We start from the raw sequence: 24,898 nt of genomic DNA on the forward strand, positions 1-24,898 counted from the left end.
TCCGATGCTTCGCACCTGAATCATTAAGGCTTGGAAAGCATTAATCCCCAATGAAAAGAAGAACACAAGCAAACAAACAGGTGTATTTCAACAAGTAGTCATCAAAAACTATGAAGAACTGTAACAAACACAATACCCACACAACCAATTCTGATGCTTCGCACCTGAATCAACAAAGCTTGGAAAGCATTAAAGCCAAATGCAAAGAAGAACACAACTACACAAGCAAACAAACAAGTGTATTTCATCAAGTAGTCATAAAAAACTTTGAAGAAATATAACAAACACAATACCCACACAACCAATTCCGATGCTTCGCACCTGAATCATCAGAGCTTGGAAAGCATTAAAGCCAAATGCTCATCCGAAACTGACACTTCATCATGGGCACCGACCGCCTCTGCCAACCGAGCAGCTATTTGATGTTTACACTACACAAAGAACACAATCCAATCAAGTAACTCAATGAAATGCCAAACTGGGAGCAAAATGAGAGGACATACACAGAGCTGTTCACTGCGGTTGACAATGTCATAGAAGAAGGAATAGCAAGTGCAGTGGTGCTCGGGAAAGCAGATATACTCTTCTTTCCGCTTTGATTCCCCAACAACCTAACAAGAAAAAGCAAATGATAGATAGAGAAATTGATCACAAGATTGGGGAATTAGGGTTAGGGCAGAGGATAAAGAGAACCAGAAAGAGAAAGCGGCCACTGGGGAAGCCTGAAACCTTACGAACACCGCCCTGATCTACAATCCTGGTGGCTCGCTCCAAGTTCTTCCCATATAGGAAATGCAAGCTAGAGAATTTTCAATAAAAATCGGAGCTTTATTGAGGATGAGAGAAGAGGGATAGTGAAAAAGCTCACATAGATAGCTGATCGTCTGAAACTGGAGTTCATCGTTCCCATCAAGGATTCAAAGACAAGATAAGGTCAGAATGTTGCTCTAATGAATGCAACAGCGAGAGAGAGAGAGGAAGAGAGAGAGAGAGAGGGAGAGAGAAAGAACCTGAGCGAGAGGAGTTGATTTGGTTCCAGAGGGTGGATGCTACGGCGGCGGTGGCGGAGGTGGACGCCATTGATGAGCTCTGCGGAGCTGAGAGTGCTGCTGTGAAGATGGTTTTTCGCGGGGGGTGTTCGAACTTTGGAACTTTGTTATAAAAAAATTTCAGAAAATTGAAAATTTGAAATAAAGTGAGTGTTTTATTTAAAAAAAAATTAAATAAAACATAATTTTGTTAAAAAACTAAAAAACACGGGTTGGATGTTGGATAATCAAATAATCAATTTTTAATTTATTATATATGTTTTTAATTAATTGTGCTTGTTATATTTATTAAAAAAACATAAAATAATATATATATATATATATATATATATATATATATTAATAAAAAATACATCATTATAACGAAACTATGGTATATATATACCTTAAAATCCACCAATAGTGAAATTTGAACATGGTAAAATACATATGAAATAGGTAAAAAATATTTTTAATTTTTTAAAATATAGACCAATGGCAGGACAAACCTCAATTTTTTAATTACGAGAAAATAAAATAGCACCGATATGTGACATCTAGAAAATAATAAGTTGGTTGTTTAGAAGTGGCCTTATATAATTATATATAATATTTACATATATCTTATATTATATTGTAATACTAACTAATCATATTTTAGAATATATGCAAAAGTAAATATGAGTATATCTTAACACCATGAACCACACACACACACACACACACACACACACACACACACACACACACACACAAATGGATAAAGAACAAAAACAGAAGTTTATCTTGACAAACCTAAACATAAACTTAACATGAAAGAGTGAACAAGAAACAAGGAATTGTTTGCTGCTTATGGTCACATTACAAAATTTAGATGTAACATGGCAAGACTTCTTTTCTGCTTTCCTGTTTCTATTCTACTATACAGCAGATGCTAGCCCACTATCTTTTTTGATATCTAACGAAGGAAACATCGATGTGGAACGACGAAACTGAAATTAGAATTATACAAAAATGGGTGAACTAATCATAAGGTTAGCTATGTACAATGGAAGAAGTATACAGAACCACCGGCCGAACAGAATGCAGTAATGAACAACAATTGTTGCAGAAAACCTGTGAAAATGAGCAAAAAGAAAAATAAATAAATAAAATAAAATAAAAGGTCAGTAAATATTGTTATCAGAATGATTGGAATGACGAGTATAAATAAACTCCGGCAACAGAGACGATTAGTTTACCTTCGCCTAGATTTGACTGTACAATGACTTCTTTCAACAAAAGATCAGCCTTGATTTACACTGTCCGAATTCTTGATACCATGCAGAATCTTGCCATTTTGATAAAAATATGGGTCTGGATCACTCTGGGCAAGAAGATGGTAAATTCTCATTGTATTGAAAACAAGTTAGCAGTCATTTGATATATATATATATATATATATATATTTATACAGGTTCTATAGGCTCTAAAGGTTTGGATTTTTCCATCTCTGCCTCTTTCTCGGCTTTCTTCTTATCTAGTTCTGCCTGCTTGCAGTTTTCGTCGTGTGCCTTCCGGAATAACCGTACAAAATTCAAAAGAGTGGTGATAACTGCATATTGTTCATTATATCATAAGGAATGTTAGCTTTAATATACAAAAATAATAAATAAATCATGCATGGTTGTTAAGCAAAAATTCAGTGCATGGATTTGCAAAGGATTCAATCTTGGTAATCATTTATCACCGGAAATCTAGGCGATGATGATAGGTTTTGAAGCTGCAGACATTCAATTTTAAGTTGTTTGATAGCAAACGAGATTCCATTGGAGAAAAAGAAGGTGAAAACATTTCGCATAAATGTAAGCTACCTCAAGTTAGGATAATTAGATTAAAAAAGTCCCTTGAATCATCTAATCGGGAAGTTGTATCATTTGTAGATCTCTTGGAAGATTAAGTAGCTATGGGAAAACTAACATGGCAAAAGAAGTGAAGCAAGAACATACCTACAATAAAGGAAATCAAAAAGAAAAAGGATGCCGCAAGAACGTTATGAAGGAGAAGAAGATGCAGGTATTTATACCATACACTACTGAACTAGACAAATATCAGAGAGGATGTCCTTATCATTTACCAGTACACCAGGTAAATTATTAAAGAAAATTTTATAGCTAAGTTACCTTGTTCAAAGGGACATCGTGCAGGATCTTCACCAAAGTACAGAGCAAGCGCATCTGCATTTTTACCCTGTCAGAAGCCAGGGATTAAGAAGGGCAATATTTGATATGTTGCAATGAAATTGCAGGATCAACCAGACACCTGCCTTGTGAAGAGTAGAAAGTCGAGTTGCATACCACTGATGAATATGTTGAAGTTAGGGTTCTCACTTCAGCTCCGGACATAGCAACAAACTCCTTCAGAGTCTAATAATAAATATGTGTGTCAGTTCTAGCATTCATTCAACAAGCACTGCAATCTAATGATGAATGACAAGATTGCTTGAGTTAAGTATAGACAAGTGAAGATTAAAAAATAAACTCTGATTTACAAAATCAATCAGGTTTATAAATACTGAGCAGCATAGTCTTAAGAGAGATCAATCCAAACAACAGGTCAACCAGATCAAACTACAATGAGTTGTGGATTTGAATGCAGCCAGACAAGTCCAGAAAAGACTCAGAGTATAAAGAATTAAAAAAAAAAAAAAAAAAAAAAAAAAATCAATGATCCGAAAAGCTATGAATTTCCACAGCATCAGCTAATGCATGCATCATTTATGCAAATGTTAGCATAGATTTATATTCTAACAGAGTATTAAGGTGTCTTGATAACAATTTTTTCGAAGGCATGTCAGGTTGGCATCCACTTCATTCCAGTCAACCCTTGTAATGTTTGATTAATATGAGTTGTATGATTCATAGCGACCAAGAACTTATGGGGTTGAGGATTGGTTAACAGAATTTGGCCAATACCTGAATTTTAGTTGGCTGTGCTAGTCTTTACATGAATAGGTATTTTAATTGAAAATAAATAGTGTATTGATCATGATAGGTGCTGATCCTAGATTTTCATGGGTCCAAAAATTTATCAAAGTTCAACAAGAACGATAAGTTAGAGGATCCACTCTCAATGGAATGAAGAAATATCATCAGTTTTTAGCCAAACACAAAGGAATTGTTATAGATACCACAGAACTACATGTTATACCTTCCTAAAAACTTCTGATACCGGACCATCATTTTCTGAAGCAGCCTGCTCCAACTCAACCCTCTCTAATCCTTTGACAGTAGCCTGCATTTCCTCCGCTAAAACCTTCAACTGTACCTATTGAGACAAAGTGAAGATGCTATAGTTCTATCTTTCAAGATTAGCAGCGTCATGGCCAAATTAAAACTTACCTTCGATGCAGCTTCCAAGCTGATAAGATCCTCATAAAAGTCCAGAAGATTTGGTGACCTTGTAGCAAGGACCTGATCTTCATGACAGCCTAAGGTTTAGATAGAGACCTATATAATTTCAATAGTACAGAAAAGAGCAAAATTTCCCAAGGCAAGAAAGATCCACATGATTGAACAAAGTAGTCATTATATTGAGAAAGAAAAGGCAATCATCTGAAAGAAATTTTTAGACCAGATACAGCAAATCCCAGAATAAGATAGAAAACTAAGCTAATAAAATTAAACACAAGAGCAATAAAATTAATAACAAAAGAACAATGAGATTCCACTGGATGAAATCTAGTTCATGATGAGAACAAGGAGCAAGTCAACATCAGTTCACACGTCAACTTATCATCAATTTATGTAGAACAAGGCCAGTATATCATACCTTACACAAATAATGCATCAAAGTCATTCTATTATTTGTAGCTCGGGTATCTGTAAGTTTTAGCAGGCTGTCTAAACGAAACCCAACAGCTGAACCTGCCCATGTTAAGTCCATATATAACAGATTATCAAATGGGGAAAAATAACGGTAAAATTTATATAAGTACATGTTAAAGCCAAAAAAAAAATGACAGACAGAGAGCAGCATCTTTATTTATCTGATACAAATAGAAGTATAAAGAAAGTGAAATTTAAGCAAGTTTCTGCAAAATCAAAAAGCGATATTTTGGGGTCAGATACTACGTAGGCTTTCATCAACTCTGCATGTCAATGAACATATGGGCAATGAACCTCAAAATTCAAACTTCAACCATGAATCAAATTCCAACTTCCAAGGATCCCAAAAATAATTATACAATCCACATTAATCTACGTGCAATTTATAACTTTCTAGTTGCATTGGATATAATTGGAAATTTGTCTGCATATCATACTAATTCCGGAACTTCCAAGAAATGCAAATCACGCTTTGGAACAGATAATAGCATACTGGGGTTTCATATTGTAAGCCGAGAAGAGCAAGTTGCTTGAAATTTGTAAATATACACGAAATAATGCTTCAGTAAAAATAAGTACATATGAAGGACACCACATAGTTAGAATAATTACCCTAAAGTTCAATACTGATCATAAATATGTGTTTAAGGCCTCTCATGCTGGTAATGATCAATAATTACTTAAAGCAACATAAATCAAATCTTTCTGAGGTTTGGCATTCTGCAACAATTCTGTGGACTAAAAGGGAAGAAGTGCAGGAGAACTTCTGATATGAAAATTATTACTTTTTGAAATTGTTGGCTTTGGAAAAATGTCATGACTATGGACAACCCAATTTCTTTTAAAAAATCACAACTGCTACATGCTAAGTTGTGAACAAGTTTCATTAGTCTTTTGAGATTAGAGCATTCTGATTCACCACATTTAAGGACCATATTCTCTTCTGAAAAATCCAAATTTCTGTATTTGATAGTTTCCAAATGCATAAATAACCTTAAAGCCTAATAAAAAAGTGAAGCAAATTTCCATACTTCAATAATCTCTCAGAAAAAGTAGTGTTCAGAAACTGAAAAAATTCCATTCACCTCTTGCAGTTCCTTGGTTCAGAGTATTCCCGAGATATAATATCTTCTTCATGACCTCCTTCAATTTGCTAGAATTGCGGATCTGTCACATTTTCCATGATGCACAACATTAACATAAAAAAGCTAATCAAAATGAATAATAAGACACATTTAAAATTAGATATATGTATGCATACCTCTTCACATGCAGAGTTGACAATGTTCAGATACTTCCTAACATCTGAAATCTGAACAAAACTGAGACTACTTAATTAATGACCAAATTTTGCCAACATACATAAGCTTTTAAAAAAAAAAAAAAAAATCCCTTACAACCTGCGCATTAAACTGAATTTTAAAAGAAAATACTCTTAGCTTGGACTCCATCCGTGGAACTTTCATCAACTCCAGAAAAAACTGCGTAAAAAATACCAGCAAGATAAAGATCAAATGATGCCACTAATATGAGCATGGGATAAATGAAAAAAAAAACTAATGTGGTATAATTTACAAAGGAAACAAACATTGTGATGAGATATAATACATGCCTGTCAAGGGAGGAAGGAAGAACTGAAATATACAGTAAAAAAATAACTGGGAAATGTTCAAATGCCAGCATAAAGATGTTCTAGCATTTTTGCTCAGAAAAGATGACGGTCAACCCAGTTGCTTGTCAGGTGACTAATAAGTATCTCAATTGAAACAACCATGGATCACAAGGGCTAGGATTCTTAAAAGAATGATGCTGCCTAGAACAAGAAACTATAGTGTAGATAAAATTATTTCAGTAAACACAGCAGGAGAATGGCAACTGTTTTCTACTGCATAACTCAATAACAAAGCAGCATCAATGAAATGATACACTGTGACAATCACATAATCTATTGACAATGGGAAAGCAAGAGCCATTGTTGGATCGGATTTAAATGATCTAGCCAAAACCAAAATTTCCTTCCTGATGAATTCTAACGACAAGATATGAACTAAGCTTAATAACAAAATCCTGAAGGCAAATAAGTTTAAAATTTACCTGCTCACATTTTCCAAGACTTTCCTTGTCCCCATTGAAATTCTGATGGGCAAAAGTGGAAAGCGATATTTAAGAAATAGGTCAGCTTCGTTTTACCAAAAAATACTTTTGGCACACAGACTCAGTAAACAATACAAGAAAAAAATGCATATGATTTCACTAAACATGCCTTAAGAAGCTCCATCTCTTCCTTTGTCGGGCAGAACTTTATCAGATTTTCCACTTGATCAACATCTAAAATGGACTCATCCATTGCCAGAGCAGCAGACTGTATAATAATTGTATATTAGCCAAAAGACAGGGAATATGAATGTCTTCAGTTACAGCTGAAATGCAGATTCTCTTGAATTAACATCTTGACAAGACTGAACTGTTTAAATTTGTCTATTTTAAGAGCGACTAGGCATGAACTTCAAAGCTTAGTGCCATTGCCTGAGGAATTAAGCATAAATATACTTTTATTTTTAATGAAAATAATCTATAAAATGCTACTTGGGTTGATACAAAACAAGTGAAAGTTTTATTAGTCAGTTCAAATCCATATCAAAAAATACAAACATGCATAAGTTATTAGATTATAAGTTTCTTGTTTACCATACCTAATCTATTTTTTTTAGTAAATCATCATAATATTCCATGTATGATTTTGTTTTTATATTTTTTTTTGCTGGTGCTTGACTATGATGTTTATTTATCTTTACTATCCAACTCAACAATTGCAATATTAGCTAATTTTTGGAAAATCCATTCCTGATAAAAATGATATGCTTCGGACTTACTGTAGAGCATAGTGAGATAAATAAACTTGAAACTAAAATACACTATAGATCAATGAGTCTGCAATTAGACTGCCATGAGAGTAGAGGAAAAGATGTTCAACTATCACAAGAATATTCAAAAAATGCCATGAAGAATTCATGCCCTCCCTACAAGCAAAATTTTTAATAGAGCTACCTTACCATCATATCAGGCAGTGGCATCTTGACTTTTGTCAGCATTATCTCGGTGTTATTAGCTCGCCTTAGGTCAATCTACATATATTCAACATTAAAATTAATCATGAAAAGGCATAGAGCAAAGCTTAAACAGTAAAATAGGCTGTGTTATTTTCTAGTTCAAAGCATGCCTCAGGTGACAACAACGAGGCTATCCGTCATGTCACAAGCATCAATAAAATTAAACATGAAAAGATAAAAATGGAATCATGCTGGAATAAAATAAAATAAATAATTCAATTCATGCCTCTAAAAAAAATTATTTAAATACTATTACTGATGGAATGACAACTTCAGCAAAAGATTTGACTTTGGCTGCATAAAGAATTGTTAAAGGATTCACCAAACAAAGAGGCTTTTTAGTTTTTGAAATTACGGTGACCAAAATAATAGAGGAATTTGTAATAGCCTCATTCTTCCTTTCCCACAATTCTATGATCTTAAAACCACAAAAAGAACAGCAAAAAGGACGAAAAATCCTTTTTGAAATGGAGAAATTATCATGTAGCAGAGGTTAAAAATATTCACTATTGGAATCAAAAGTTAGTTGAATCCATTAAAATTACGGAAAGTGCAGCTACTGTTATGCAATAGGATAACTCATGGTACCCCTCCCATGTCATAAATTTCCTTAAAAATCACCCGCTCTTATTAATTCTAAGACCAGAAGAAGTCAGTAAGAGCCCCCAGAAAAGTAAAGAAGACCAAGTTTTTCAATTAGAGAAGTTATCAAGTAGTAGAAATTAAAAGTTATATAGGGAGAATAATCATCATCTAGCATTATGAATGCTTCTCGAAGCTCTGCTCCATGCGGACAAAGTCCTACTCCGACAATGAAGCCCATCTACATAAGCTCTAGCATAAACTAGAAAAAAAAAATATTAAGCCCAGCATGAGTACAGCTTAAGTTAGTCCCGTAGTTTAGCAAATCCAGAGCCATGACTTCATTGACTTGGAGTAAGCTACCGTAGAAAAGAGGCTGAGATTTTGGAAGTCAGTTATGCTAATTGACTGAACATAGGACCACTGGATTGTGAGGCAACAGTTTGAGCCAAATTTGTGTAATCCAAATTGTGCATCTTCAGAATTTCAGAATCATCTCATTTTTTTTTTCTTGGAAAAAAAAATCTACAGCATGCATATTGAAATTTCATTGGTCAAAAATGTTGACAAAATATATGCTCCAGTCTATATAATTGGTTATATATGTCCTCATCACAAAATTCCTTTAGCATCCCGATACTTCCTCTAATATTCTATTTTGTGCTTGAAACATCACATTATTTAATTTGACATGTTTCATTTTGCGTAAAATAATGAAAAGATAAATTAGCATATAAAATCCTAATCAAAAAATCAAAAATGATGATGATCATCAACAAGGATCACTGATAATTGATTAATTCTTCCACTGCTCTTATTTTTCCAATTGTCTAACTAAATGAATTGTGATTATCATTTCATTCCATTCATTTTTTCCACCTTACCAAACTTAGCCACTTCTCTATTAGCTCCTTCACAAGTAATCTTAGACAAGAAAGAAGTGTTCATTATAAGTATTTGTGCCTTGAATGCAGTTTGCATCAACCAAATCAGCTTTAACAGCAAGTATATATATCCCTCAAAAATATGCCAAACATATTAAGAAATCAAATGGGAATTCCTAGACCAAGTTTTTCTTTCATTGCGTTATTGCATATGGAGATATGGTGTTACCAGGTGGACTCTATCAGATTTCGATCCAACAGATTTGCGACGTCCATCAGATTTAGAGCCAGCATTTGATTTTGGAACAACTGCAGGAAAAAGTTTCTCAAGTTCTGATACATCAAATTCTGAGTTGCTGCATGAGAAAAATACCCATTAAGGAGATATGGTGAGACATGAAGCAAATTAACAATGAGAACATCAACTTGCTTGACAGCTAAACAAAATCAATGACTACATAATGAACCAACAATAATAATATGAGATTTTAACAATTGAAAATCAGAAATATCTACTCTATGAGCTATCTAGACATCTGAAAGTCGAACTTTTATACAAAAATTTTTTACCAGTGAAAGAGAATGATATCATACTGCAGGAATAGTCAAAATAGAGCCATCCATATCACAAAGCATGAGGAAAATATTTGATACCTTTGAGCATCACCATGCTTTTGTAATTCTGCCCACAAGCTTCCTTGCATTGCCCTTGTAACTTTAACCCAATGCAGCGGCTTCAAAGGTGACTTGCGGGGTGATGCCATAGCACCAGTGCTTGCTGGACGTGCAAGCCCATGCCCCCTTCCCACAGCAAGTGGACTTGGCGATAAACCTTTTCTATTTCCTTGAGCCGATAAAGGAGGTGGAGGAGCACCAGGAACACCAGGAGGTGGGGGAATAGGCATTGATGATCCAAGTGGCGGTGGCGGTGGTGGAGGTCCCCCATGACCCCTAGGAGGAGGAGGTGGTGGTAATGGAGAACCCCCACGCCCGCCAGGGGGAGGTGGTGGCAATGGAGGACCCCTGTGGCCACCAGATGGAGGTTGTGGAGGTGGAGGTCCTCCTCTATGACCACCAGGAGGAGGAGGTGGTGGTGGAGCTGGAGGCCCACCATAACCACCAGGGGGAGGAGGTGGTGATGGAGGTGGAGGTCCTCCATGCCCTCCAAGGGAAGGTGGTAACGAAGGATTCCCGGGCCTGCTAGGGAGAGGTGGTGGAGGAGGTGGAGATGGAAGACCCTCGGACCTACCAGGGAGAGGTGGTGGAGGTGGTGGAGAGGGAAGACCACCAGGCTTACTAGGGGGAGGTGGTGGAGGTGGAGGCCCTCCACAAGCACTAGGAGCTGGAGGTGACAATGAAGTACCTCCTAACCTCCCAGGGGGAGGAGGAGGAGGTGGTGGTGCTGATGTTTTATGCTCGCTGGAGAAAGGAGGAAAAGATGGAGGTCCTTCACGACCACCAGGAACAGGTGGTAATGGTGGTGGTGGTGTTTCATGCCTTTTAGAGTAAGGTGGAGAAGATGGAGGTCTTTGACGACCACCGGGATCAAGTGGTGGTGGTGGAGGTGGATGTTCTAGAAACTTTTCCGAATGAGAAGTTGGTAAAGAAGGTTCTTCATGCCCACTAGAAGGAATTGGTTGAAGGAAAGGTGAAGATGAGGGGCCCCTATGATCACTAGATGGGGGTGGTGGTGGCAATGATGGTAACCTTTCATGTTGAATACCAGGTGAGGGAGAAGATGAAGACACACTATATTCACTAAAGGAATGTGATGAAGGTGGAGGCGGAGGAGGAGGAGATGGAGGTATAGGTCCTCCATGACTACTGGAAGATAAGAGTGGAGCTCCTCCAAACCCTCCAAGAAGAGATGGCACTTGAGAAGGAGGAGGTGGTGGTGGCGGTAGCGGTGGTAGGAAAGTTCCTTTAACCCCACCTGAGGGATGAGATTGAGTTGGATTATCACTATGCACACCAAGAGGAGGTGGAGGTGGAGGTGGAGAATGATGGTGGATGATTGAAGATGGAGCTCCTGTACCAATAAGTGAAGGAGTTGAAGGTGGAACTGAAGATACCACATGTGATACAAAAGAAGAGGGTGGATGTAATGCTGCAGGATTATTGCTTGGAAACAGTAAGGAAGAAGAGGCACTAGCAAGATGTTTGGATGAAGGTGGTGGTGGTGGTGGTGGTGGTGGAGGGGGAGGAATGCCGGAAGTTGGTGAAACAGGGACATGATTGGTTGAGGAAGATGCTTCTAGCTGCAATTGCAAAGATGGCGAAATTGACTGCCAATTAGTTTTCGGTGAGGATGGCTGCGGAATGGATTTGATGGTATTGGATGTAGTTGGAGGCAAAGATGGGAAGGAATGCAATGGTGGTGGTGGTGGTGGTGGTGGAGGAGGAGCAGGAGCAGGAGCATGCAATGAAGAAAGTGAGTGCATACTTGACTTCAACTCTGCAGCTTCTTCACTTGTATATTTATTTTCAGCTACCAGAGAAGCCTCTGTAGCAGGTTGGACATGAGTGGTAGTACCATCAGAAAATTTGCTTGAAGAATCACATTGATGCATTATCATTCTCTTTGTCTTCTCTTCAGATTCCACAGGATGATCATGCAGCTCCATGTTTTCTGTGTTTGACGCTGGTGATGATAACTTGTTAATATCAATCACCTGTTTTTCAAGGCCAACTTCTGTCTTCTTAACTTGGCTCACAGCACCTTCATCATTCTGAATAGCACTAGACTCTATATTCTTTTCACAACCTCCAGTTTCAACTTTAAGTTTCATTTCACATTGCATGTTATAAATACTTGGCATATGACTCAGTCCACCGACGGTAGAGCTCTTCACAATAGAATCATGTTCTGCATTCTGCTGGGGCATTATGTTTTCTGATCTGGAATTTAGTTCATCACTGTAACTCTCTGCAACAACACAATCATTCCCTGTACTTGTACTCTGTTGTGAGATTCTACTTTCTGATATGTTATTCAGCTCATCAACCTGATTTGGAGCTTTTAAACTGTGACTGAAATCAACAAAGGGACTTGTCTTGCTGTTGGCTTCTGATATAACCATTTCTTCAACTTCTATATCAGGAATGCTATCTTCATCTAGTTTGAAATTGCACTCTGCACTAGTCCCAGATGCAATTGCTGCAATCTCTTCTTTAATAATCATTTCATCCAGAAGAGTGATTCTTCTGGTAACAAGTTTTTCATCAAATCTAGAATTGTTTATTCCAAATATTCTATCCACCTGATCAGCTACTGGTGTTCCAAACTCTGCACCTGCATCATCGATATTAGTAGTTCCATGGGTATTAATTCTCTTCAAAGCCTGTATTGAATTACTGGTGATTTCTAATCTGCTCCTTGCTACTTCAAGGTCCATAATTGATATATCAGATCTGGGACTTCCAGACTCTGCCATGCTGAAAATCTCTTCTGCCTCAAAGAACTCCTCAGTAGAACCAGCATCGGAGTCATCATCTCCATCATCAAATTCATCCTCATATCCAACTGATGCTTCTGTGGTCATTTTGGACTCAACGTCAAAGTCTGAAAAGAGTACCTGATTCAGGCATGAATCTAGTTTCAACTACCATTGTATTAGGAACAGACAACACAGTGCATGTATAATCAGCACCTACCTCAACTTTGAAGTCCTCTCTAAACATATCTTTTGCATTCCAAGCAACATCAATCTCATCATGGTTCAGAAGCAAGGCTTTGGATTTAACAAATGCTGTGTTGAACATGACACGGAACATCACCTCCTCATGTTCCAGAGCTTCATCCATATGAATACATTCAAGGATAACATCCCCTTGAACACAGCACTGGACATTGATCTCTATCAGCTTATTTTCTGCCTGCATGAACAGATTAAAATCTGATAACCCTACTAAATAAACTGAAAGACACCACAAGTAAAAGCTCGCAGGATTCACACATTACCTGGCTGTATAACCGAACATGTTCCTTTGTCTTTGGTGTTGAGAAAAGAACCTTAGAACTCTCAAAATCAGAGGCCTCAGGGTCTTGACCATAAACACGAACAACTGGTCTACAGCCTCCTCCATCAAAATCTGGAAGCACTCTGAGAATTAAGCATTCCAAAGTGAGTAAGCCCTGAGCAGGCCATTCAAGGCCGTTCCCAAATTCAGATATGTACTGAAGATATCTCAGATGAGAAGGCTGTGGATCCACAGGGGACAGGAGGTGGAGGAGCTCTTCCGGGGCTTGCTTGTAAACCATCTCCAGAATCTTTTGCTCTCCATTGTACTGCTTCCTGTAAAGCAAAAGGCCTGCTAGCACAAATGCAAGCACAGGCCATCCTCCTCTCTCACAATGCATTAACAACACATTCTGCTGGCCTGCTGGTGATAACAATCTATCGCTCGACATCAAAAACTGGTAAATTGTCTTGAAAGGTAGCAAAGGAGATCCTTCATATTGGCAAGGGTACTCCACAACTTGGATACTGTAATTCGACAAAATTTCAGATATGAAGCTCCTCTTATCACCTTCCCTGAAGTTAAATACCACAAATGTGGCTTCAGGAAAGTAATCCCGAAGTTCAGCTACGATTCCCTTTAAGTAATCCTTATACTCGCACTCTCCGAAGATTTCTGTTGAAAAGCAGCAGTCGAACACTGCAATCATCCAAAGTCATTTAAGAAAACAACAGTTCACGAATCGCACCTGGGACAAAATTATACAAGAGTCGAATTCATAAAATAAAATACACACATTCTTTCAAAAATTCACTGATGATAATGATAATGAAAATGACAACGCCTTCCTGATCATACCTAGTTCTTCAAAAGCCATCAAATTTTTTTAAAAAAAAAATCCAATTTTTCACACACTATACCTACAATCAAAACCAATAAATCCATATATATATATATTCAATCAGCGTTCTAGAAATGGATCAAAATCAAAATAATCATCAATTTCATTAACTGGACAGCTTGAGAATGAAACCCTAATCATAAAAGCAAACAAACATCACCGCATTTCCAGCAATCTCGAAATCCAAACAGGAAAAAAAAACCAAAAACAAACAGGACTGAGAATTTGAAATCAAAGAGAGGGCTTGAGAGGTGATTACAGTAGACACGATCGGAGATCTCGAGAAGCCGATCCGGGGGCTTCCTATAGAAAAGCCTCCTAAACAATGCCATCCGCCGGCGCGGCCACCGGCGGCCGTAGCTTCAACGGCCGAATCCAAACCGAAATTCTCAAACAAACAACCAATGAAACCGATCTCAAAGAGAGAAAAGCTAGGATCACCACAACCAGAACATCAAAACGAATTAAAAAAACATATTAAGCACCAAATCAATCGAAGAAATCGAAGAAGAAAAGGAGGGATGGAATCGCGGAGATCGTCGCTCGCGGGGTTCGGTCTCTTGCGCGGGAGGAGGAGGACGAGAGGCTGTGAAGCGGGAGCGAGAGGTGGGTTCGTTTGGGTTCTTTTATCATGAGGACGCGAACTTTGAAGTGATCTTAGCCGTTGATTCGATTGATGGGCCATCTGGTGGGCCCTGTTGGTCGTTGGGAAACATCAACTGTCCGTTTCCCTTTGGGCTTTTTTCTCAACAAATTTATGGGCTATTTGAGTGGGCCCCATTTATGGATGTTTATTTATTTACATACATTTGTGAAATTTTATATATATATATATATGTATGATGGCCTTTTCACTCCACCGCTTGTGCGGGCCCCCTTAATTCCTTTGAGTTTCATTATTGCGAACATACTCCCAGGCGGAATATTTAACGCATTAGCTATAGTATTGTATGGGTCAATATTCACAGCACTTAGTATCCATCATTTACAACTAGGACTACTGGGGTATCTAATCCCATTTGCTCCCTTAGCTTTAATTTCTCAGTGTCAGTGTTGGCCGAGCAGAGTGTTTTTGCTATTGGTGTTCTTTCCGAATATTTGTTTACAGCAGTTGAATGATGATTCAATATTTATTATTTATATAGATATTATATAAATTTACTGTTTATGATCATTGTGCACCACTACATAGCACTGTTTGGTACTATTCAATACTATTTATAAAATGGATCTTTACTATTGAATGATGATCCAACGGCTATTGTTAACGTGGATTTTAACTATTGAATGATGATCCAACGGCCACCGTTGAGGTTTTTAGATTTCAAATATATGGAGACCCTGGATGATAAGTATTTATGTATGATTTTGATAAAAATTTATAAAGAAATTATTTTGAAAATAATTAATGAGCGTATTGTCTGTTTATCTCAAATCATATTATGTATGACATCATAGTTTTTTAAATATTTTTAAAGCTTTAGTCATTATTATTTTTAAATATTTTAAAAATAAAAAAAATTATTTTATGTGAGAGGGAATTATATTATATCTTTGGATGGAAGAGTGCAAAATTTTTTTTAAAAAAATTGTAATTCAAATTGAAAACATATAAATTGATGAAATTAATGAGTCAAAAATGAATATTTTTGAGAGAATTTTCTATTAGAATTTTGTAAATACTTACATGGTGCAAATCGAAAATTTTAAAATAATATAAATATTTATGCATATATATATATATATATATATATATATATGATAATGCACATTTATGCAAGTATATATCAGCTATGAAACAAGTCCACAAGTTAGTTTAATTTAATAATAATTATAATAATAATAATATATTATCACTTATATCCTTTATTCGGTAAAATCCAAGGAATTTAATTATATTATAACAACACTCAACATAGTAAGTCATGCTAATAATAATATAAAAAAAAAGTAGGATAGTGAGACTTGATCCTCTGATCATATTAATTTGCTTAGATTCAAAGGGAAAAGACCAACCAAAAATGAAATGAAGCCAAGAAGAAATTGACTTAAAATAAGTGAGCAATGTCCACATGCGTTGACACACAACTTTGAAACTTTTTGTTTGGCCTAAGATTTTATAGTGGATCCTTATCTCTTGTGTGTTCTTTTCTTTTGTCATTTTATTTTATTTTGGTGAATAATTTTTTACACATTTATTCTATTATTTCTTGGAATTAAGCTATGAAAAGGAGAAGAAAAAAAGTGTTTTCTATTCATATATTTTTTAAAATATTTTAATATTGACACAGTTGGTTTTTAATAATAATAATAATAGGGTTAAATGTATCTTAATTTTAATTTATTTAATTATACTAATAATAATAAATTAATATAGATAAAGTTTTAAACCGGTTTTTATTCCCTTCTTGTTTAGGTCGAAAGAGAAATTAAAAAACATCAATATAGGCATAATATATATATATATGTTAACGTCCGAAAACTTTTGAAGAAGAAATTCTCTCTCTCTCTATATATATATATATAGGATCGGTTATTTAAAGACGTCCCTAAATTTAAAAATCTAAAGACATCTCACAACAACCATTAGATCATAATCTAACCGTTGTTGTTTTATTATAAATACAACCCAGGATTTGGGGTTAACATCACTAACCCAGGAGATGTCCTAAAAAAAACATATTGTTATATATATAAATATATACTAATAGAACTCAATTCAAATAATTAAAGACCATAAAATATAGCCAAAATAATGAAGATCATGAAGCAATATCTGCAATTTTATGCCAAGACAATGACAAAAAACCAAAGAGACAATGCATGTCGGAAAAAGGTGAAGAAGACATGCTCTATAGTTACAAGGCGTTTTTCCTGAAAGAAAATTGCAAAAAGAAGTACAAAGTACATGATTACATTCAAAAGCAAAAACTAAATGCTTTCAACGATCAAAAGAATTATACATCCTGAGTAACAAATGAAAAGTTCCGACTGTAAACTCTTGCACATTATTGAACAATCAGAATCGAAACAAAAAGAAATAATTGCATAGATCGGTTTCTTGAAACCTGTGATCGATCAGGAATCGCATCTCAAGATGTAAAATTGGATCGAAATACAACAAGAGAAGCTACATTGAGATTCAAAGCTCGACGTTCATCCCCACCTTCAACAAACGATGGTGAGGAATTGTGAAAACTTCATTTTGTTGTCTTGTGTTCCTCTTCAAACAGTTGTAACCATAGTCGATAATAATCGTCTTCAACCAATTTGAATCACGTCTTGCGACTACTTCACTCTCACCGAACAAATGAATTACTCCTTTCTTCATCTCCCTCTCGACAACCTCCAAATCCTCATCGATCTGTGGATTCATATTAATAGTCTCTTGTTTTATGAAGTCCTTGAGTCCTTGCACCAAAAGAAACTCAAATGTCTCCTGCTCATTGCTTCTCAATTCTTTGTATCCATACCTTGCGATACACCGGAAAAGGAAGAGCTCACGGGGTCCGACACGCCTGAAAAGAAATCGCTCATCGCTTGGTACTCTACTTATTGGCAATGACTTCACCGAGACGAAGACAAGCACTGAGTGTAATGCAGGGACATTAGCAATGTAGTGGTTGAAGATTGGAGGTATTCCCTTGACAAGTTCTGAGTAGAAGAAGCCAAAACCGGGGATTCTTTGCAAGCTAGGATCAGAGACAATCTCTGTCACCTTTTCGGTCGGTACTCTGTTTTCCATCTCGTACATGTACTTCATCCGGTAGACATAGTTCCATATGAGCATTACGGCGACTAGAAAGACTGCAAATCCTATTGGAATGTAGCCTCCATCGATAAACTTGTAAAGCACTGAGCTCAAGTAGACAAGCTCCATGGATCCAAACACAAGGACGTAAAGAATGACATTAATGATGCTTAGTTTCCATATCATGAGCATAATAAGCACCATGTATCCTGAAGTCAGGGTCATCACAAACACCACTGCAATCCCTGCATATATAAAAAGCAGATGTATATGTTTATGTTTAGATTTTGTTTAAGTGACTTGATTTGCTTGAAGGTTTCAAAGGATGCAAACCGTAAGCATTGCCAATCTTTACAGTGTTCTTGAACCCAAGAGTGATCAAAACACACATTATCATTATAATGTAGTTCATCTCTGGTATATATACTTGGCCTTCATACTTGGTTGATGTCTGAACTATCTTCACTCTAGGAAAGCACCCTAAGTACAGAGACTGCTGAATGATGGAGAATGTACCAGAGATCATTGCTTGGCTAGCGATGATTGCCGCCAAGACAGACACAACAAACATAGGCCAGTACAAAGACTCTGCATGATAACCAAACAACTAAATCACCCTGCAAAAACAATTAGAAGATGAAAGAGAGAAGGGAGCCATGAGCATATACTCGTATATACATACTAGGTATGGACTTGTAGAAGATACTAGCAACATCACCCATATTCTCCCTTAGATAAGAGGCTTGGCCAGTATATGCAAAGATAAGGGAAGGATAAACAAGGCCACACATGCTGACTTGAATGGACTTTACTGAGAAATGACCAACATCAGCAAACAATGCCTCCACCCCTTATGCATCCAAATTCAATAACGTTAGCAAACTTAATATGATTTTGGGGTTGAATTACTAATATGATCAAAATTATACCGGTGACGCAAAGAACAACGCCACCAAGAGAAACCCAAGCAGCCTTCCCATTCCTTCTGAAGTAATCAACAATGTACATTGGATTGACAGCCTTGAACACCCAAGGATCGTACTTGAAAAAGTTGAAGATGCCTATGCCTGTAATGCTGATAAACCATACGGTGATGATAGGAGCAAAGGAGTAGCCCACCTTGTCAGTACCAAAACGTTGTAACATGAATAGCAAGATCAATATGGCAACTGATATCCAAGCCATTTTATCTGCAGAGAGATTTGAAGAAGAATGACTCATGAGCGATCAAACAAAGATCAACTCAGTACCATATTATCCATACTTCCATACCTTCGTTCAAGGTACTGCCAGCCTGCTGTAAACCAGACACAGCTGATAGAACTGTCAAAGTTTTCAATGAAATGATATATGAGTGAACAAGTGTCTAGTAGGAAAGGATTAATATCAGCAAAATCTTATATTTCACTAAATGTAAATAAAACCATCTAAGAAAAATTCACATGGCATGTGAAACTACAAAGATCAAGGATACAAAGTGGTAATAAAATAGAAAAGGCACACGAGAGCAAACAGAACAAACACAAATCAAACTACATCTAAAGTAGGCAACATTTAGACAGCCGACAAAAAATGAAGGCAGGACAAACTAATTGAGTTCATCATCATCACTTATCTCCTCCCTCCACATGCAAGGCACTGCAATATTTTATTTAGATAATCTAGCCAAAATACCTGAAAACAAACATTTGCAACATCTGCAAGCCATGAATGTGAACATATGGTAGTCTTGACCATGGATTTCTAAGTTTAAGTACATATTTGTTTATAAAAATCTTACATTTTCAGCTAAAGAAATTAATTCAAGTGGGAAGTGTAGCGAATGGCTTCTGTTCCACTTGTATCAAAATAAACACAATAATTTTTAAAAGCTCTCTCTTTTATAAAATGCATCATAATGATACAACTAACAAAAAAGAAATCTAAAAAAATAAGTAACATTGAATCAAAAATCTACAAAAATAAAATAAAATTGGGGACTAAAAATATAATTAAATTATGAATAAGACATATATACCTGAAATACAAGGAGTGAGAATTCCATCCCCAATCACCATGGCAGTCCCAAGCATGGTGAAAATCAAAAGGAAGTATTTGGCGAACATTGTGCTCTCTAGAGCTGTCTTTATCTTTGAAGCTCTCTCAGAACGATTGTTTGGCAACTCTAGTTTAAAGTTAGAAACCTCTCCATCTTCTGCTTGTTGGCTTGGGATCAAGCCCACTTCACTGTGTCTACATATCAATGAGTATAATGCAAATGTGCCACCTAATGCCAATGAAAACTCATGTCTTTAATACCGCATTAATTAATTCTTAGCAAGTATCTTATGCATTGTTCTTAAACTTTCATGGTTTTGGAAACCTCAGTTACAGTTTATATATGAACAAATAAAAAATAACAGATGGAATTTAAATCGATAACTTGTTCACATAAAACTGGACTGTATTTCATTAATGCTCTCCGAATGGTTAAGAAAGGAAACTTAGGCATGCATGAAAGCATAACCCACTGAAGACCCTACAACTTTTTCCGTTCAATAATCAAGATATATAGTTCACATAATGAAAGGAATTTATATTAAAACTTTATGCAAAACTTTGCCTCTGTATATAACAAAAGAAATCATCAAGCTAAAATAACATATATTGTGTCTAAATATTTATAATTCTACTATCGTAATGCTTTAGTAAATCAAGTAATATGAGCAAAGATCAAATGAGCCAACCATGCTTGAGTTCAGCTTGTTTGGAGCTGCTTTCATGAGTTTGCTAACTCAATTGCTAACACTAAATAACACGAAGCTTATATGTGAGAGTGCGAGAGTGTGTGTGTGTGTGTGTGTGTGTGTGTGTGTGTGTGTGTGTGTGTAAGAGAGAGAGAGAGATTTGGCTCACCATGTCCGTTATCAGTGGCCTGAAGAACAATGAGAACATACTTGACAAGGGGGATCAAGGTGATGGTGTAGTAGATGAGAGAGAGCACACCAAGGATATCATCTTTGTGCTTAATGCCATCAGTGAAGATGCTTGATATAACATATAGAGGTGAAGTTCCTAAATCTCCGTACACAACACCCAAGCTTTGGAAAGCCAGTGCCATAATCTTTCCCCAATCTTCATTCTATCACAAAGTAGTAAATCATTTACAGACCATAAAGCATACTTATACACTAATATATTTTCCTAAATCATATATTAGCTAGACAAAGAGAGATGAGGAGGAGGATGAGAAGATGAATTACCTTGGACGAGCGCTCAGAAGTGAATTTAGCTGCTTCGATATCCAGGGAATCATATCGCCGGAGACCAATGACAGTAGAAGATGAAGCTTCCTCCTTTCCCTTTTCTCCTTCCTCAACTGCCTCCTTGTAATTCTCTTCACCTTCTAGATTAGCCATCTCTTTCACTTCCACCTTTTGTTTCTCTCTGTCCCGCTTTCCTTCTTATGTATAATCCTCCTATGTCATCAAGGGGATCAAACACATTACCATTAAGAAAAAAAAAAAAAGTGAGGCCCTGATGGAAAATATTCGTCTAATTTGGATATTCATGCCTAGATTGCTTACTAAATTGATTGTTTCTCATGAAGACGACCTGTAAATCTACGTAAAAATATGGCAAAAACGAGCAGAAAACCTTCTCTGCTTCTATTATCCACTATTAAGCACCAAAAAAACAGATGTTAGACTAAAGATTTCACAATAATCACCACTAAAGCTATGCATTCCCATTACCAGAACAGCTTAAGAATGAAACCCCAAAACTAAAAACCCAAATAAACAACAGCATTGCCAGCATTCTAAAAATTCAAACAAACACAAGAAAAAAATCCTCTCTGCTCCTATTATCCACTATCAAGCACCAAAGAAACAGATGTTCAAAAAACGAATATAGAAAAAATCACTCCTAGACTTCAAGATTTCAAAACAATCACCACTAGAGCTATGCATACCCATTACCAGAACAGCTACAGAATGAAACCCTAACCCTAGAAACCAAAGTAAACCATGGCATTGCAAGCATTCTCAAAATTCAAACAAAACCAAACTGAATTGAAAGAAAATAAGGCGAGAGGAAGAGGATTACAGTGTAAAAACCTGCTGAAATGTTATCTTCACCGATCCAACCCCAAAAACTCAACAAACAACCAATCAAACAACTCCCAAAGAGAAAAAACCAAGGATTAGAACCTCTGGAACTCCAAAATCCATCGAAAAAGCAGAACAAATAGACGAAAACGCGCAGGATCGAGAAGCGGAGATCGCCACGGGGCTCCATCTCCAGCGAGAGCGCGCGCGCGCGGGAGGGAAGGCGAACAAATGGCTTTGAAGCGCGGGTGGAGTTTGTTTAGATCTTAATCACCGAGCGCGAATTTTGGAGCTATTTTGGCCGTTGGTTTTGTGCTCTGAGCCAAAGATTGAAAACCATCGGACCGTTGACAGTTGGAAGACGTTTAGCTGTATTTTTTTTCCATTTTTTTAATATTAAAAAATAAATAAATTTGGGACTTTACTGGTCATTCCCTGAAATTTTAAAATATTATTCATAACACTATCCGCTTTTTTACCAATTAATATCGTAGGATACTTATTTTGGAGAGAACTTGAGATTGAACTTTAAAATCAACACTAAATAAGGGCATGGATATTTATCGAGATTACTCCACACCTATATATGTCCTTAACATGCGTTGCTGAATTTTTTCAAATATATATATATATATACATATTTTGAAACAATTTTTTATATTATAAATTGGGTTAAAATATTTTTTTACTAAACCACTGTAGCAATAGCCAAGCAGTTCAGATATCTAATTTCTTTTTTGAGAGATTCGACTTACTTCTAATATATAATTGAGACGTAACAGTAAAATTTTTGTGTTTGAGATAGTTTATCCACATTGGATAAAAAAACATAATATTTGAATGTTGTTGTTGTAAAACATAAAAATAAAAATAAAAATAGCAGCTACTATTTGAAAATTAATGGGGGTGGCAAATAATTTTGGTATTTTTTGGGTGGTGTGTGAAAATGTTTTTCTCCCAAAAAATTAAATGAACCTTACTCAATGAATTGAATAAGGTAATATTTGAAAAGAAAAAAAAAAGCCATTGTGAAACAAATAATTTTGCTATTTGTCAAGGTGGTGCATGAATTTTTTTTTTCTTTAAAAAAAAATGCTTATATACTCAATTATTTGAGAGAACCTTACACAATGAATTGAATAAGGTGAGATATGAAAATCATGGGTTGACAAATAATTTATTTTCCTTGGGTGTTATGTGAAATTTATTTATTTATTTATTTATTTATTTTGTGGTAAACTATTAACAAACTTTGTTGTTTGAGGGTGTTTTTTTTTTAAAAAAAATCGGTAATATTTGAAAAATCCCCTGGTGAAAAATAATTTTACTATTTTTTTAAAATGGATGTAAAAAAGCAAAAAAAAAAATTATAAAAATTATTAATATACAATATTATTTGAATGATTTTTTTTTCAATGAATTGATACATGAGTGCCATCACAATGAAAGCTGAGTGGTTAAAGTATTTAACTCTTATACAGGAGTCAAATGTTTTTTTAATATATTATTAAAAAATAATTTTAAAAAATATGTGTTTAGGGTGACTTATCTATTATGTCAATAAATAATTAATAATAATAATAATAATTTATATATGCCACTTAATTTGGGTGATTAAAATTCAAAGTGGGAGGATGTAAGACACTAATTCGTGCATTTTGTGGAGTTTATGCCATTTGTTAATATATATATATATATAATAAAATAATAATAATAATGAAATAATAAATAATAATGATGATTGCTACATAAGTTTTCATAATTCATAGTATCTCACACTTCAATGCTTTCACGTGGCTTGCTTTTTAATATTCAAAGGCACAAAGTCAATTAGAAAGTTGAATAGATCCAATAAGAAGAAGTTCACTTAAGTGAATAAATAAATGCCTCCAATGTCCATATGCAATAATTCAAGGGGCCCTTGATATGATGTTTTTTTTAATGCCTTTTAAAAACAAATGCTTGTTAATATGGAGTATTTTAGAAGAAAACAATTTTTTTTTTTTTTGTGTACTCACAAAATATATTTATTTCAAAGTAACATTAACTAATCTTTTTTTTTTAAAAAAAAAATAGTTTTTATCTCGACTTATACTTTAATTTTTTCCATATAAATGTAAATATATATATAATAATAATAATAAGGAATACTAGTTAGTAGGATAATTAATTGTCAAAGGGGTCTACTGTTTTTTATAAGACTCATGTTATTTAAGCTCTTTCTTGATTCTTGAACATAATAACCGGTTAAAAAAAATAATTTGTGTGTAATAAATGCTTTTAATTAATTATGGTGTTATTTTTGCAAATATTTTTTTCTTAGAAAATAAGGATGGATTTATGATGAAGGGACCATGCATTTATAAGAGATCTAACTTTTACAAAAATCATAAACACTAAATTAAAGGATAGATAGATATAGTGTGTGCACTAATTACAGTGCAGTGAATGACTTTTTAAAAATAAATCCTCCTGCCATGCAATGTTGGAGAAGAGAACGATATATATTTTTCACTAAACTCTTATATGGAACCAAGTGCAATGTAAGTTGAAAAAGACTTGAATGTGAAATCTCTCAATCATACTACGGGGTAGATTATTACTGAGTTAATCCACAGTTCCTCATGAAAATATTGGACAATTTATTAATGAATAAAGGGACCAGTAACCCTTGTGCATATTGTACACAATCATTTTTTTTATTTTATTTTTTTGAAAAAGACAATTG

General features: G+C 35.4%; 3 protein-coding genes across 7 annotated transcripts; all 3 read right to left on the reverse strand.

Moving 5' to 3' along the window:
• Positions 1-222: 222 nt before the first annotated feature.
• LOC120252853 (zinc finger SWIM domain-containing protein 7) lies at positions 223-1,142 on the reverse strand. 3 transcript variants are annotated; one of them, XM_039261047.1, is made up of 5 exons: positions 1,011-1,142; positions 869-884; positions 694-799; positions 504-611; positions 223-431 (listed from the first exon to the last, which is right to left on the reverse strand). In XM_039261047.1, the coding sequence occupies exons 1-5, from the start codon at positions 1,078-1,080 to the stop codon at positions 330-332; spliced, it is 402 nt and encodes a 133-aa protein (XP_039116981.1). In that variant the 5' UTR covers positions 1,081-1,142; the 3' UTR covers positions 223-329. The 3 variants fall into 3 exon arrangements, with proteins under 3 accessions (XP_039116981.1, XP_039116982.1, XP_039116980.1); XM_039261048.1 differs by having other exon boundaries at positions 730-799; positions 869-890; XM_039261046.1 differs by having other exon boundaries at positions 869-890.
• An 831-nt stretch (positions 1,143-1,973) lies between these two features.
• On the reverse strand, positions 1,974-14,912 carry LOC120252864 (formin-like protein 20). Of its 3 annotated transcripts, XM_039261063.1 has the most exons (19): positions 14,591-14,912; positions 13,432-14,129; positions 13,125-13,346; positions 10,125-13,045; positions 9,700-9,826; positions 7,948-8,019; positions 7,158-7,256; positions 6,989-7,030; positions 6,295-6,375; positions 6,156-6,206; positions 5,980-6,061; positions 4,839-4,933; positions 4,409-4,480; positions 4,218-4,334; positions 3,365-3,433; positions 3,191-3,257; positions 2,483-2,622; positions 2,270-2,394; positions 1,974-2,144 (listed from the first exon to the last, which is right to left on the reverse strand). In XM_039261063.1, the coding sequence occupies exons 1-18, from the start codon at positions 14,661-14,663 to the stop codon at positions 2,314-2,316; spliced, it is 5,109 nt and encodes a 1,702-aa protein (XP_039116997.1). In that variant the 5' UTR covers positions 14,664-14,912; the 3' UTR covers positions 1,974-2,144; positions 2,270-2,313. The 3 variants fall into 3 exon arrangements, 2 of the variants coding, with proteins under 2 accessions (XP_039116997.1, XP_039116998.1); XR_005534164.1 differs by lacking the exons at positions 1,974-2,144; positions 2,270-2,394 and having other exon boundaries at positions 2,557-2,622; positions 3,334-3,433; XM_039261064.1 differs by lacking the exons at positions 1,974-2,144; positions 2,270-2,394; positions 2,483-2,622; positions 3,191-3,257; positions 3,365-3,433 and having other exon boundaries at positions 4,246-4,334; positions 4,409-4,485.
• Positions 14,913-17,248: 2,336 nt separating this feature from the next.
• LOC120252775 (potassium transporter 5-like) lies at positions 17,249-22,388 on the reverse strand. The gene is made up of 9 exons (XM_039260925.1): positions 22,169-22,388; positions 21,325-21,540; positions 20,978-21,203; positions 20,100-20,348; positions 19,355-19,405; positions 19,012-19,272; positions 18,765-18,932; positions 18,416-18,670; positions 17,249-18,327 (listed from the first exon to the last, which is right to left on the reverse strand). Exons 2-9 carry the CDS (start codon positions 21,478-21,480, stop codon positions 17,474-17,476), a joined length of 2,220 nt encoding a protein of 739 aa, XP_039116859.1. The 5' UTR covers positions 21,481-21,540; positions 22,169-22,388; the 3' UTR covers positions 17,249-17,473.
• Positions 22,389-24,898: the final 2,510 nt, after the last annotated feature.

The sequence above is a fragment of the Dioscorea cayenensis genome, chromosome 24 (assembly GCF_009730915.1).
Source record: "Dioscorea cayenensis subsp. rotundata cultivar TDr96_F1 chromosome 24, TDr96_F1_v2_PseudoChromosome.rev07_lg8_w22 25.fasta, whole genome shotgun sequence".
NCBI classification, from domain to species: Eukaryota; Viridiplantae; Streptophyta; class Magnoliopsida; order Dioscoreales; family Dioscoreaceae; genus Dioscorea; species Dioscorea cayenensis.

Coding starts and splice junctions, on each gene's coding strand:
- LOC120252864 (XM_039261063.1), bottom strand. CDS start 14,663: ATGGCATTGTTTAGGAGGCTTTTCTATAGGAAGCCCCCGGATCGGCTT. Junction 7,257..7,947: donor TGCCACTGCCTGATATGATG/GTAAGGTAGCTC, acceptor ATTATTATACAG/TCTGCTGCTCTGGCAATGGA. Junction 4,934..5,979: donor GAACCAAGGAACTGCAAGAG/GTGAATGGAATT, acceptor TAACATGGGCAG/GTTCAGCTGTTGGGTTTCGT.
- LOC120252775 (XM_039260925.1), bottom strand. CDS start 21,480: ATGGCTAATCTAGAAGGTGAAGAGAATTACAAGGAGGCAGTTGAGGAA. Junction 18,671..18,764: donor CTTCTACAAGTCCATACCTA/GTATGTATATAC, acceptor GTTATCATGCAG/AGTCTTTGTACTGGCCTATG. Junction 18,328..18,415: donor AAAGATTGGCAATGCTTACG/GTTTGCATCCTT, acceptor TTATATATGCAG/GGATTGCAGTGGTGTTTGTG.
- LOC120252853 (XM_039261046.1), bottom strand. CDS start 1,080: ATGGCGTCCACCTCCGCCACCGCCGCCGTAGCATCCACCCTCTGGAAC. Junction 800..868: donor TCAGACGATCAGCTATCTAT/GTGAGCTTTTTC, acceptor AAAATTCTCTAG/CTTGCATTTCCTATATGGGA. Junction 432..503: donor ACCGCAGTGAACAGCTCTGT/GTATGTCCTCTC, acceptor TTCTTTGTGTAG/TGTAAACATCAAATAGCTGC.